The sequence below is a fragment of the Melitaea cinxia genome, chromosome 9 (assembly GCF_905220565.1).
Source record: "Melitaea cinxia chromosome 9, ilMelCinx1.1, whole genome shotgun sequence".
In the NCBI taxonomy this organism is placed as follows: Eukaryota; Metazoa; Arthropoda; class Insecta; order Lepidoptera; family Nymphalidae; genus Melitaea; species Melitaea cinxia.
Window position 1 is genome coordinate 6,374,786 of NC_059402.1, and position 13,595 is coordinate 6,388,380.

Here is a 13,595-nt window from a genome sequence, read left to right on the forward strand (position 1 = left end):
GAAGTTAATTGTTTATTTTTTTTAATAATAAATTGACTTGATTAAGACGGTTAACAATTTAAATATATTTTTTGTTATTAAAAGAAATTGGTTTACAATACATCAATATACTCAACGAAAACATTGGTGTGTCCTATGTAACTTGGTAATAAAATTTTACTCAATATAACAACCCAGATATTTCGAATGCATATAGAACAGTAGGTAAAGGGATATCTAGCGCTGTTGACACAAATCGTATCTATTATATTTATGTAAGAAACACATTGTTTTTGTAAGATTCTTATGTTGAGTCACTTCCATTCCATTTCTAACATTGAATATAAATCTTAATATAACGTTAATTATTTTTGTCAGACAGTAAATATTCACGGTACATAACCAAGCTCCACGTTAATGTTCGCGTTGCGTTCTCATTATTGTCATTATCCTGAACGAAAATTAGACAAAGACGGAATAAATATAGAGCTGACATGGTTTCATTGTATCTTAAAATTAACATCGAATCTTTTTCCAGTCAAATACAAATAACATAAAGAATTATAGAAAAAATAAAAAACTTTATATCTAATCATCAAGTTAAAGTATGAAGACGCTATAGTGACATGTATATAATTTACGAACATTTTAATCTCGTTAATTTAGGAAACGATATTTATCGAATATTTATTATGCCTTGAAATAGAATTACGTACGAAGGTACGGAATACGTCATAACAAACAAGAACTTTGAAACAAAAACAAAACACATATGTTTCAGTAATAATCGTATGTACTAAATAAATATCTAAATATATACATTATACATATTTGTTTTAAGCCAAAGCACGATATAAGCTCTTTTTTAAACGAACAGAATTGTGAGTAATAACTTGTTCGTGGCTTCATTTGCAAAGCAAGACAGTGTTGAACAAGGAAGCGACACTCATATCGGGCACTTTAAAATAGACCTTGAATGTGCCCACTGACTGCGCAGATATTTGGTTAAAATTAGCAAAAAAAAAAAATGAGTCGCCATTTGAACTAATAAAACCACGTGTTTTATAATGCTTTAAAGATTATGTAACGTGTTTTCTAATGTTTACGCGAATTTCACTTATCTAATGAAAAAACTTTTACGCATTTTATCGCGGTTTTCAGGTTTTTCAAATTTCCGACGTTTCGGATACTTTACAGCAACCATGGTCACGGGAGGACAACCTAATAAACCGCGATAAAATGCGAAAGAGTTGTTTAATTATAATAAATAATTATATAACGTGGTTAACTGTAACTTTTTTTTTGCAACTATCAGGCCTTACTTGGGTTGTAAGTCGACGCTTTTTTCATAGATCGCTCTGAGTTCTTGTGGCGTGGTCGCTACGAATGGTGCTTTGCCAGTCACACACTGGTACACGATCGTGCCCAGACTCCATAGATCTGCTTTTGCGTCATATTTTAATGACATTATCACTTCGGGTGCCTAAACAGAAATAAAACGTAATATTCTACACGTTGTTTTTATTGAACAAAAGCGAATAAAGTATAGTTGCTGAAAATTTAATTACCATATACATTGGTGATCCACAGAGTGTAACGGCCATGTTTCCTTCCTCCAAGAATCTTGCAAAACCGAAGTCGGCTGATAATAGGAATTATTAATGAACTTTAGAAATTTCAATACTGGATATATAAGAATGACACCATTTCTTTAAATTTTCATCATTTAGTTTCAATTCGAGGAAACAACAACATATTCAAACAAATTTCAGTATTAGTCATAAAAATATCTACCTCGACGTTCGAATCACACTTGATAACTTTTTATGACAATACTTAAGGATAGATTGGCAAAATTGGTAGAAAAAAGGAATAATATTTCTGTCTGTAAAAGCAAAAATGGATGTACAGCTTTACTTTTACAATAAAACTTACCGATTTTGAGAGTAATTTCATTAGGATGTGGCGTGCGGGGCGGCATAACATTGTGTGTAAGGAGTATGTTCTGCGGCTTGAGATCTCGATGGACGATGCCCTTCGTATGCATTGCTCGCATTGCCTCCGCCAGCTGCCGGAGGAAGATACGGAGCGTACCCTCGCTGAGATGCCCGTTAGCTTGCAGGTAGTCCGCCAGGTCACCCCCGTTACAGTACTATACGCGACAAACGTAATTTTTTTATATTTCAAGCATGGAACTCGGAGTTGAGAGAACAGACGCATGAATATAATGATGTAAAGTATAGAGGCTCTTTGAAGCATTTTTTTAAATTCATTTCCTAAGATATGATGTACGAGTACACAAATACCAAAAAAAAAAACAAACGTTAGATAAGTTGCTGTTTTTATTTTATTTAATGGTTTACCAACAGATATATATCAAATATAGTATTAAGAGTACGGTGTATATAAATCATCATGTTAGGATGTAGATCCAATTACAGGTAACAGCTTCTTCATTTCAAGTCAAAATAATTAAGGCGAGAGAATATTTATAAAAGGTTAAGTCAAGAGAATCATTTTTTAGGTTAAGTTACGAGCTTTAAAATGTTTGACTAATTTTCTATATGCACCAAAACTACTGTCTATCATTGTTTTTTGATAAAAAACGTTATGATCCCGACAAATTCTCAGTAACAAGCTATTGAAGCCCAAGTTGGTTCTATATCCTTTGACATAAAATGGCTTAAAGTTAACAATCCCAGAGTTACGCCTAGGAACAACGAAACTAATCCGAGACAACAGTCGTGGACAGTTTAATAGGCCTCTAGAAATCTTGTACAACAAGATTTGGTCAGCAATCCAACGGCGATCGACCAATGCGGTGATGTTAAGTATTTTAACCGGTCCTCATAGGAACGCAGTTCTCTTAGTTCTCGTTCTCTCGCCTTGGTTAACCGCAAGGTAGAAAAGAAATCTCTTCTGTATACGCTCTATTCGACCAATATGACATTGGTAGTGCGGGTTCCAAACACTAGAATAATATTCTAAAATTGAACGAACTAGGGCATTATAGGTGCATTTTAGAGCAGTTTTATTTTTATAGTCCTTACAGTTTTTCCATATGAACCCTAGCATCTTAAAGGATCTGGAGACTATAGAATCAATGTGAGTAGTGAAGGATATCTTTTTATCTAGTACTACTCCTAAATCGTGAATTTGATCGACTACGTCTAAATAATCGTTTTTGACATGGTATTTTGTTAAAATAGGTTTTTGTTGTTTAGTAAATGTTGAATGTGAATGTGTGAATGTGAATGCTTGCACTTTTGAATATTAAGGGATAATTTATTATTTAACGTCCAGTCAAAAATACGACTCAGATCTTCTTGAAGCAAACCAGCATCAGATGGACATTTAATCGTTTTAAAAATTTTAAGATCATCCGCGAATAAAGAAAAATTTGAGTGGCGAATTTCATTTGACAAGTCGTTTATAAATAACAAGAATAGAATAGGATCTAAATGTGTGCCTCGTGGAACACCAGATGTTATTTCAAATTCCTTAGATTCATAGCCACAAACCACAACTTTTTGTAACCTAGGTAACAGATATGACGAAAACCATTTTAGTAAGTTTCCATGGATGCCATAGCTTAATTTACTCAGAAGTAAGGAATGGTCTACCCTATCAAAAGCCTTACCAATATCAGTGTAAATGGCATCAATTTATTCCCCTCTGTCGATGGCTTTTATTACTTCAGTCACATAATAAAATAAAATTGAAATAGGCTTGTAGTTTTGAATAATATTGGCATCCCCACCTTTCGGAATTGGAGAGACATTAGCGTTCTTCCGTGTTGAAGCAAAAATTCCACTCAAGGGGCCGGGAGACTTGACGCACAGTTTACAACAAAAATAGCCGAAATATGATCAGACCCAGAACTTGTATTTTTCTTTATTTTTTTGTTAATATTTCGATTGCATCTTGTTAAATGGTAATATCGCTAATGCAACGACAAGGGGCGTTATGGGGATTATTTATATCTGTGTGTAAATTTGCAGTACTTAAGGTAGGCGGCACTCTTATGCTTCTGTAAGCCTGTGAGAGTTGATCAGCGAAAGCGTCACAAATGGAAATGGGAGATGAATAACGACCCCTTGATTTACGTTTAGATGTTATAAAGGATCAAAATGCCTTAATATTATTATTAATAGAATTTTCAATATTTTCAAATATATGGAATATGAGATTTTAATCTGACGATTTAATCGAGATGTCATCATCTGGATCTGGCCAATTCGTATCTGTCAATAGGGTTCTTATACTTTTTGTATCTTTTGCAAAGTTTTTCTTTTTCTTTCAACAAATTTATTTAGCCTTTATTGTACCAAATTGGATACTGTTCACGTCTGCTTGCTCGCATCTTTGGAACATGTTTGCTAATAATATTATTCAGTATAGAGTAAAACATCACAACCATTTCTTCGACAGATTCAGCGTTCTCCAATGTATCCTCCCAAGGAATGTCGCTAATCTCCTTATTAATGGATATATAGTTAGCTTTATAAAAGTTATACTTATATTGAATTAACCAAGTTTTCATTCGAGTCTTTTTCTTATGTACCATATAAAATCAGCTATAGAATATCTTATATATAAAATTCTCGCCTCACAATGTTGGTTACAATACTCATCCGAAATGGCTGGACTGATTTCTATGAAATTTTGTGTGCATATAGGGAAGGTTTGAGAATCGACCAACATCTATTTTTCATACCCTTAAGTTATAAGGAGGGAGGGATTAAGGGGGTTAATAATATGTATGGCAAAACAGCGTTTGCGGGCACAGCTAGTATTAATATAATCATTTTATGTAGGGGTTTTATTTATTTAATCCACCAGTGACAATTACATCAACACAAAGCAATGAATGTAAATACAAAAATAAACTTAAAACTAAATGTGCTGCCTTTTAAGATTAATACAGCATGCATAATAATAACATGGAAGTACAAATCAACAAAAAATCAATTCAACTCAAACCTATCTACTTTTTTCTATGGTAATGGGAAAAGTAGTATTCCGTTACGTGGAAATACCCAGTTGAATGATTTAAAAAGTTAAAGGTTAAGTATTACACAAGCAATAAAAATTTACGCCTGCGCATCTTCTATATACATGCATTCAAAGTGACACATTCACCAAACCTACTGCAAGTTTTCAGTTAGGCTTAAGATTAATTTGTTAAATACAGATAAATTGCATTACGTCCGACAAAAGATGGGTAGTGTTATTCATTTATAAAAATACAGGTAAGTCTGATAAGAACGCAATTTTAACGTTTTCGAACATGGCGACTGCATCTCATCCATCATTTTTATAAGCATAAGTAGAATATAATTATACATATTACATACATACATACAATATACATATAGTAGACGACTGAAATGAGGTATGCTTTTTATCATTTCTTATTTTGATACCTGACTGCAACACAAATAGTATAATATTTTAATGATCTTCTAAAGAAAGTGTTAGTAAAGTCCAAAACATTTTTGCCGTCTATTCGTATCATGTTATCAAGTTTGATTCGCGATAAGCTGCGCCATGCCGCAGGTAATCTTATCATTGAATGATAATAGTTATAAGTGTCAGTGAGTTCGTACTCTGCAATCCGAAAGAACTAGTTTACTGCAGGCAAAAACACCTGAACGATACTCCTAGGAAAAGCAATGATGAAGCCGAAACCTTTTTACGTGTTACTGGCGATGGTTGCGATGTAAGTAATTGTGCACAGTTTTTCATAACTTTATGTACCTCAATTAGAGATTCGTCTTATTTTAATTTTAAAACAAAAATAGTACGTATAAAGTAATATCACGTTACGTGTTACGTAGACAACTCAATATTTTTTAAATAAAAATTTAATAAGATTTAAATGTTTACTTAAATAATATATGAAATGAATATAATTTTATACATTTTAAATGATCTCAGTCTGTGTAACAATTAAATACTCATTGAAACGATATGCAATATTTAGACCGATAAGAAAACAAATTATGACATAATCATATATGATTTTTTTAAACTATTGAAAATATGTTTTGAATATTTGTCATTATATAAATAACATTAACAAATAATATATTAATAGATATGTCGAAGTTACATTTAAAAATCAATTTTAACCTCATCTATACTAATATTAGAAAGTTAAATTGTTTGTTTGTTTCAACGCGCTATATAATATTACGTTACGCTTACGACCAATAGAGGGAGCTATGTAATAATGTAATAGTGAATCATATACAATGTTTTATATGTATTCTGTGGATGTACCTAAAAAATAAAATAAAATAAATAAATAGATAAATAAATAATTATGTAGTTAAATTAAGTAAATAATAGAAATAAATAAATTATAAATAGGTAAATATAAATAATAACTATATATATTAATAATAACTAAAATAAATAATAACTAATATATATATATATATATATATATATATATATATATATATATATATATATATATATATATATATATATATATATATATATATATATATATATAAGGGAGGGATATTAGTAAGGGATTTTTTTATTATATATATATATATATATATAATAAAAAAATCCCTTACTAACAGTAACATAGGTTAAGTGTATATTGTAAGTAGAACATAAGTGTACATATATGGTAACTAGGAAATAAGTGTACATATATGATAACTAGCAAAAAAGTGTAAATATAGACATAGATAAGAAAAATAATAATGTTCAGAAGTTAGAAAGAAATTATGTGTATACTTCTCCATAAACAGTATTTAGTAAGGAAAAAAAAGTTGCCAGCGTCGGACCACGTCCTAGTTTTACTTGGCAGTCACAGGACTGTCGATCTGTAGTAATAAAGAAAAATCGCCTGTGGTATTATTATAATGCATGCATGACTAACAAAAGGCATGGGTACTTTGAGCCCGTGGATCAAAATCTTTAAATAAAAAAAAAAAAAAAATTGAGGAAGCTGATCACTCATAAAAAATGTTACGGATAAGGGGAAAAAATATTATTTTTAAAAAGATTCCGTTGAGTACGCTGCGTAAACGGTTAAACCTACCCAAAAACTATGTAGGTATGACGGAATTGATCGGCATTAATAGTTCTAAAAAAGTATCTCTTTAGGTTAGCTCATTACAATCTTTTTTATGGTAATCAAGTTTTATAGACATTATGTTAAGTATAAGGTGGTTTTATAGACATGCTATAAATCCTTTTCCAAATAAACATGGTATTAATCACATAATTCGAAATCGAATGATTTCAATGAATATTTTAGATGTCATAGTTTTAAATTAACTCTGCAATTAATTAATAATCGCGAAAAATTAAAGGGTATTAGCCAAGCGTATGCTTTAGGAATGAAAATGATTTTATCAACAGGGCAATTTGATGAAGACATTGTCTTTTTTATAGCAATTCATTTGGACAATCAATGTAAATGACGTGGCGTCGCGCCGCACGTTTATGTCGCCCCAGTAATGGTTTCAAAATATTTTTGTACGTTTTAACGCGGGTGAAACCGCAGGCAAGGCTAGTTAATTAATGAGACTTCTATTCGATACACCCTTACAGTTATCTCGATGCTTATCTTTGTACCTAGAAATTCTACGTCAGCTAGTAATGATAAACAAATGATACCCATTTATTCAATATCTCAATCATTCTAAAATTTAATTATGTCAATAACAAAATTTTCAGGGCGTTCACAGCTACTTCGCAAAACGTAGATGATTTAACTATACCTGTCGAGGCTGACAACCAATTTCCTCCTGATCACTCAGAACCAGATAGTATTATTGAAGGCAGCGGAAATGGAGCAGTCGAAGAACCAATAGTTGATAGTACTACTGAATCTAAAGTAATACCTGTACTTGAAAGCGTTGAAGGCTTACGAGCATCTGTCAATGAAAGCAATGATTCTGCCACAGTTTCCAATTCTACTCAGTTGCCGTGCCCTAAACCATGTGTGTGTAACACAGAGGGCGATACAACTAATTACATAGTAGATTGTTCAGGATATGGTCTCACTGACTTTCCATCTCCAATAGATCCAAGGACGACTACTTTAAAATTACATAACAATAAATTGACTGAAATACCAAAAACAATATCAGAATTAAAAAGCCTAAAAGTGTTAAACGCAAATAATAATTTAATAATGGATTTAGCACTTGGAGTAAGTACAAAATAATGTTAATTAGTAATAGTTATATTTAATCTATACAAAAATAATATTTAATAATTTTACTTATTTTCATTTTTAGTCAGTCAGTGAACTACCAGAATTAGTCGTCCTAAAATTGGGCAGTAACAGACTAATTGAATATCCAAAAGACTTAAAGAACAGTATCTCTTTGTCTAAATTAGAAGAGCTGGATTTAGGGGGCAACGACATGAGATCGGTAATGTAGAATGTATTATTTTATTTATATCACACAATTTTAATAGCATTTCCTTTTTTTCTTGTAAAAAAGGACAGAGGAAATATATTTCATATTTGAATCTCTCCTTAGAAGATAAACGTTGACGTTACAACAAAAGTTAGTAAACATATGATATACGAAAATAATAAAAGAAGGGGCATATGTAAAAAAATTAACATGCGAAATGACATTTTAGTTGTAAGAAATTAAGAAGGTTGTACAGTATGTCTATTTTCAGATACTATCATATGACTTATAATATTATTGAAGGCACTATGTTAAAATATATATGCTGCATTGTTTTAACGAACAATAAAAACTAATGTGAAAGCTTATTACTATTTAAGCTATTGCCAATATGCATTGTCTATACTCGTATATTTTACTTTAAAAGAAATGTATTTGCATGAACTAAAATAATTTCTGGTATTAATAAAATAATTTGAGGTTATTTGAATTAATTTTCAGGTTCTTTCTTCTGAGAATTTCTCTAATTTTGAAACACTCCGAAAAATTACGTTGCCTGCAGGCAGTTCCGCTGATTTAGCCTTAGATTTATGCAAATCTTTAAAGAAAACTTTGGAAACGGTGTGTATAGAGACGTGCGATGCTAAAACGGTAGATTGTCCAGATGCACCACACATTATTGATGATGACTTACTTGATGCAACTTTACCTGGTATGATTCCATATGAAGTTCCTCTTGAATCCAACAAAGGCTCAGTTGAAAAAACTGAAAATTCAGAAAAAGAAAACGCCTCTACAACAACATCATCGGAACCAACAACATTATTGTCCTCAGTAAAATCGTCACCACCTGCAACATCTTCGCCACCCGCGACATCATCACCACCAGCAACATTATCGACACAAATAACATCTTTTGAGACATCAAGCTCGAAAGACAATATATCTGCTGACGAGTTTTCTTTACGCACCGCTGTGAAAGATGTTGAAAAAACTGAAAATTCAGAAAAAGAAAACGCCTCTACGACAACATCATCGGAACCAACAACATTATTGCCCTCAGTAAAATCGTCACCACCTGCAACATCTTCGCCACCCGCGACATCATCACCACCAGCAACATTATCGACACGAACAACATCTTTTGAGACATCAAGCTCGAAAGACAATATATCTGCTGACGAGTTTTCTTTACGCACCGCTGTGAAAGATGTTGAAAAAACTGAAAATTCAGAAAAAGAAAACGCCTCTACGACAACATCATCGGAACCAACAACATTATTGCCCTCAGTAAAATCGTCACCACCTGCAACATCTTCGCCACCCGCGACATCATCACCACCAGCAACATTATCGACACAAACAACATCTTTTGAGACATCAAGCTCGAAAGACAATATATCTGCTAACGAGTTTTCTTTACGCACCGCTGTGAAAGATGTTCCGGAGAAAAAGATAACAGCGCTTAATACCATTTCCGACCATTCTAAAGACTCATCTACCGAGGAACCACACGTAAAAGTTGGCGCTACAACATCTGACACCAAAATAGGCGGTGGAGTTGACAAAGTTGTAATTGGTATCGTTGTCGCCGGTATGATAGTGATCGTAGCTGGAATAACAATAAAGAAAAATTGGAGCTCTATAAAGAAAAGGTTTAGTTCAACGCCTAACAGACCAGCTGACAGGTATGAAGCAAATGGAAACGGTACCGCACCTGAAGAGGTTCCATTACAAGAAAAATCAGACAAATCGCCTGTTTAGTAGCTAAAACAAGAAAACACTACTATAATGTTTGACAATAATTTGAATGAACAATGTTGTGAATGGGATTCGATCTGAACGAAAAAATGTTTATGATTAAAAAATTAGCGATTGAGCCAAAGTTTTGAGCTTGCTCGGTTGTAAGTGGAAGACTATACAATAATATGTTGTATAGGCACTAAACTAGAATAAGGTATAAATAATAAGATAGTCGTAATGTAAATATATTTACAGGCGGTGCAGTTTTTTCGTTTTATACAAATTGGTGTTACGTTGAAATATGAAAATAAAACTTGTTATTAATTTAATTTTAATTTATTTTGATCTAATAATAATTAAACTTGAAAAGAATTTTTACTTTTGTTGTATTTATAGATAAGGTAATGTAATAATTAAAAAGTTTCAAATTAAATGTGATAACTCATTAATGATTATAGTCTAGCAATACTTAAGTATACGTTAAATAAAACATTTATGATAAATAGATTGATTAACGTGGTCATTTGAAAACAATTAAGTAACATAATTATTATGAGTACATATAAATTACATATTTAGTACAAAGTCAGACAATTTAGGTAGCCACTAGCTTTATACGTTCTATAATTATTAGTATCTCTACATATAATAAAATGGTAGGAAATTCAAAACTGTACATTGAATATTTTTGTAAAAGAATACTTGGGGTGTGATCTACAATCGATACCGAAGCCAAAAATATAGTTTTTAGAATTTTTGTCTGTTTGTCTGTATGTTTTCCGGGATAAACTCAAAAAGTACTGCATGGATTTACTTCAAATTTGGCACGAATATTATTAAGAAGTCGGGTCAACATATAGGCTACAAATTATCACGCTATCACCTACGGGGAACGAGCAGTGAATCTTTATTTCTTCAACGCATTCTGTAACAACGTGTAATCTAACGACGCATATTTGAATGTTGTTATTATGTTAATAACCATGCTATAGCTAGCTTCATACTATAAATAAAGACATTCTGTAGTATATTTAGTGTCAGCATTGCACCCGTGCGAAGCCGGGGCGGGTCGCTAGTATTAAAATATAATCCAATTTTCTTTTAAGATTAATACTAAGCTTTTCTAACATGTTACATTTACTTGTACCACGTGGAAAGGAAGGATGAACGGATTATAATAATTGTAATAAGTGCGGACATTGATTTACATTTAATAAAATGTTATATAGTATATGTGCTGGCTGATATGCGCAGCGTGTCTCTGGGTCATGGAACAAAGAAACATGCGTATAGAACATTGAAAGAGAACTAGAACAACCATTTGAAAACTTTCATTCATTAATTGTTCATACAATTCTTGGTTATTTAGAACCGAAATAAGTTATGTATATGTTGCAGTCAAAACTCTTAACCAGTCAAAAGCACTATTGACTAGCAAAATCAGTCAGAAGTACTTTTGACCGTTTGCTTTAGTCAATAATACTTTTGACTAAAATAACAGTTAAAAGTACTTTTGCCCAATGGAGCTGGTTAAAAGTACTTTTGACTAAATGATTCCGTCAAAAGTGGTTTTGACTGGTTGTATCAGTCAAAACTCTTAAAAAGTAAGGTGGTCGATAAAAATAACGACGAACGCACATATAAACTTTTATATTACTCATTATTAGTGGAGAACGTGCTGATATTAGAACAAAAATGAGTGACTACGAAAAGAAAGAAGGCTTTTTGCAAAGAATTTTAGCGATGGAAGATATGAAAGATAGTCATTTCAATGTGATGACAAAAGAAAAATTTGAAAAGTTTGCAATGGATGTGGAAGACGCGAAATTTAATGAAAAGGAAACACCATTACTGCACACTGAAATGAACAGCCGCTGCCAAGTCGATCTAATTGACATGCAGTCGCAAGAAGATCGCGGGCATAAATTTATTATGGTTTATCAGGATCATTTGATTAAATTTATTCACATCTAACGAGTTAATAGTGCTTTTGACTGACGCATTTTTGCAGTTAAAACTATTTTTGACGGAGAGCGTCAGTCAAAAGTATTTTTAACCGCGAATTTGCAGTCAAAAGTCCTAATAACCAATAATTTTCAGTCAAAACCACTTTTGACCAACTTGTCCAGTCAAAAGTACTTTTGACTGATTTCGCTAGTCAATAGTACTTTTGACTGGTTAAGAGTTCTGACTGCAACATATACAATAAAAACAAAATACACAGTGGTTTTGCTTTTATTGACTAAAAACAAAAACCTTTCAGTCTTAAAAAGTTTTAAAAAAAGAATACTAAAATAACCAGCGTTTTTTTCGTGAATTTTATTTTATTTTTGGAATTATAAAAAGATCCACAATTATATTAGTTTCTAATCCCTTATCTTATTGGATATGTAACAAAAATTAAATGAACAATTTCCAGACTTGGGTACTTTTTCAATGATAACTTCGTGTCAGCAGGCATGCATACATAAATAAAATTCCTTTTCCCTCAGCTTAATCTTTCTGGTCCTTTTTTGATAGAAACTGTAATTTTGTTAAATTAAAAATATTTATCTTCAAATAGGTTTTAGACATACATTATCGAATTCTTACACAGGTTATAATTATATTCTAATAGTTAGTAGTCGTCGCCTTGAATGGCTATCTCTAGAAAGTGTTATTTTTATAAATCCTGCACAAAAATGAGCAATCATAAATTTTAGTTTCTTAATAATATTAAAGTTGTATTTTCACACTCTCAGTGTTAAAACAGTGAAAAAAAGCAATTGATAAGTGTTGTGTCAGGTAAAAAGCGGATTTGAAAGCAAAGATCCTCCCTGAGTCTTTGGCGTTCTATTGGACGTTGAATTCAACGATAAGCATAATTTTCATTTGAAAACAATTTACAAATAATTACAACAAGGCAGGGTCATCAATTTGTTAAAATAGACGTTAACGACGCTTTTGAGATTATTAAAAATAGCTCGAATACTACACGTCAGTTTTCAATAAAATTTAAATGTGACCACACAACACACTTCTTATGCCAAAGGGAGATATTAAATTAAATTATTAAATATTTACAACATACACACAGGGTCATCTGTTCCTAAAGTAAGCAACTTAATGCTTTGTGTTATAGGTAACAGTCGACTGGTATAGCTACATTTTTTTTCGATAAACATACATAAAAATAATACACATGTAAATAAATAAATAAATATATATATATATATATATTACACCCAGACTCGGGGGTGGGAATCGAACTCACAAGCCCACCCCGCAGCACAAAGCACGGTCACTACAAACTGCGCCAACGGGCTAGTTAAAAATATTACTGAATTATAGTTTAAAAAAAAAATAAAAAACCACGCTTTTATAGCTAATCGAACTAAAAAGTAGAAAATAATTTTTAATTACAAAGAGTTTATTACAGCAGTAGAAAAATCGAACAATGAATCATAATTAATTACTTCAAAATTTAATATATAA

At 31.7% G+C, this 13,595-nt stretch overlaps 1 protein-coding gene across 1 annotated transcript in view; it reads right to left on the bottom strand.

Annotated features, from left to right (window-relative positions):
* The window catches only part of LOC123656596 (serine/threonine-protein kinase unc-51), a 71,008-nt gene that overhangs the window by 21,865 nt on the left and 35,548 nt on the right, over positions 1-13,595 (bottom strand). Inside the window, exons 3-5 of the mRNA XM_045592266.1 lie at positions 1,915-2,131; positions 1,548-1,621; positions 1,302-1,462 (exon numbers count right to left, since the gene is read on the bottom strand). Of these exons, the coding sequence (XP_045448222.1) occupies positions 1,302-1,462; positions 1,548-1,621; positions 1,915-2,131 (452 nt within the window). The remainder of the gene's footprint in view (positions 1-1,301; positions 1,463-1,547; positions 1,622-1,914; positions 2,132-13,595) is intronic.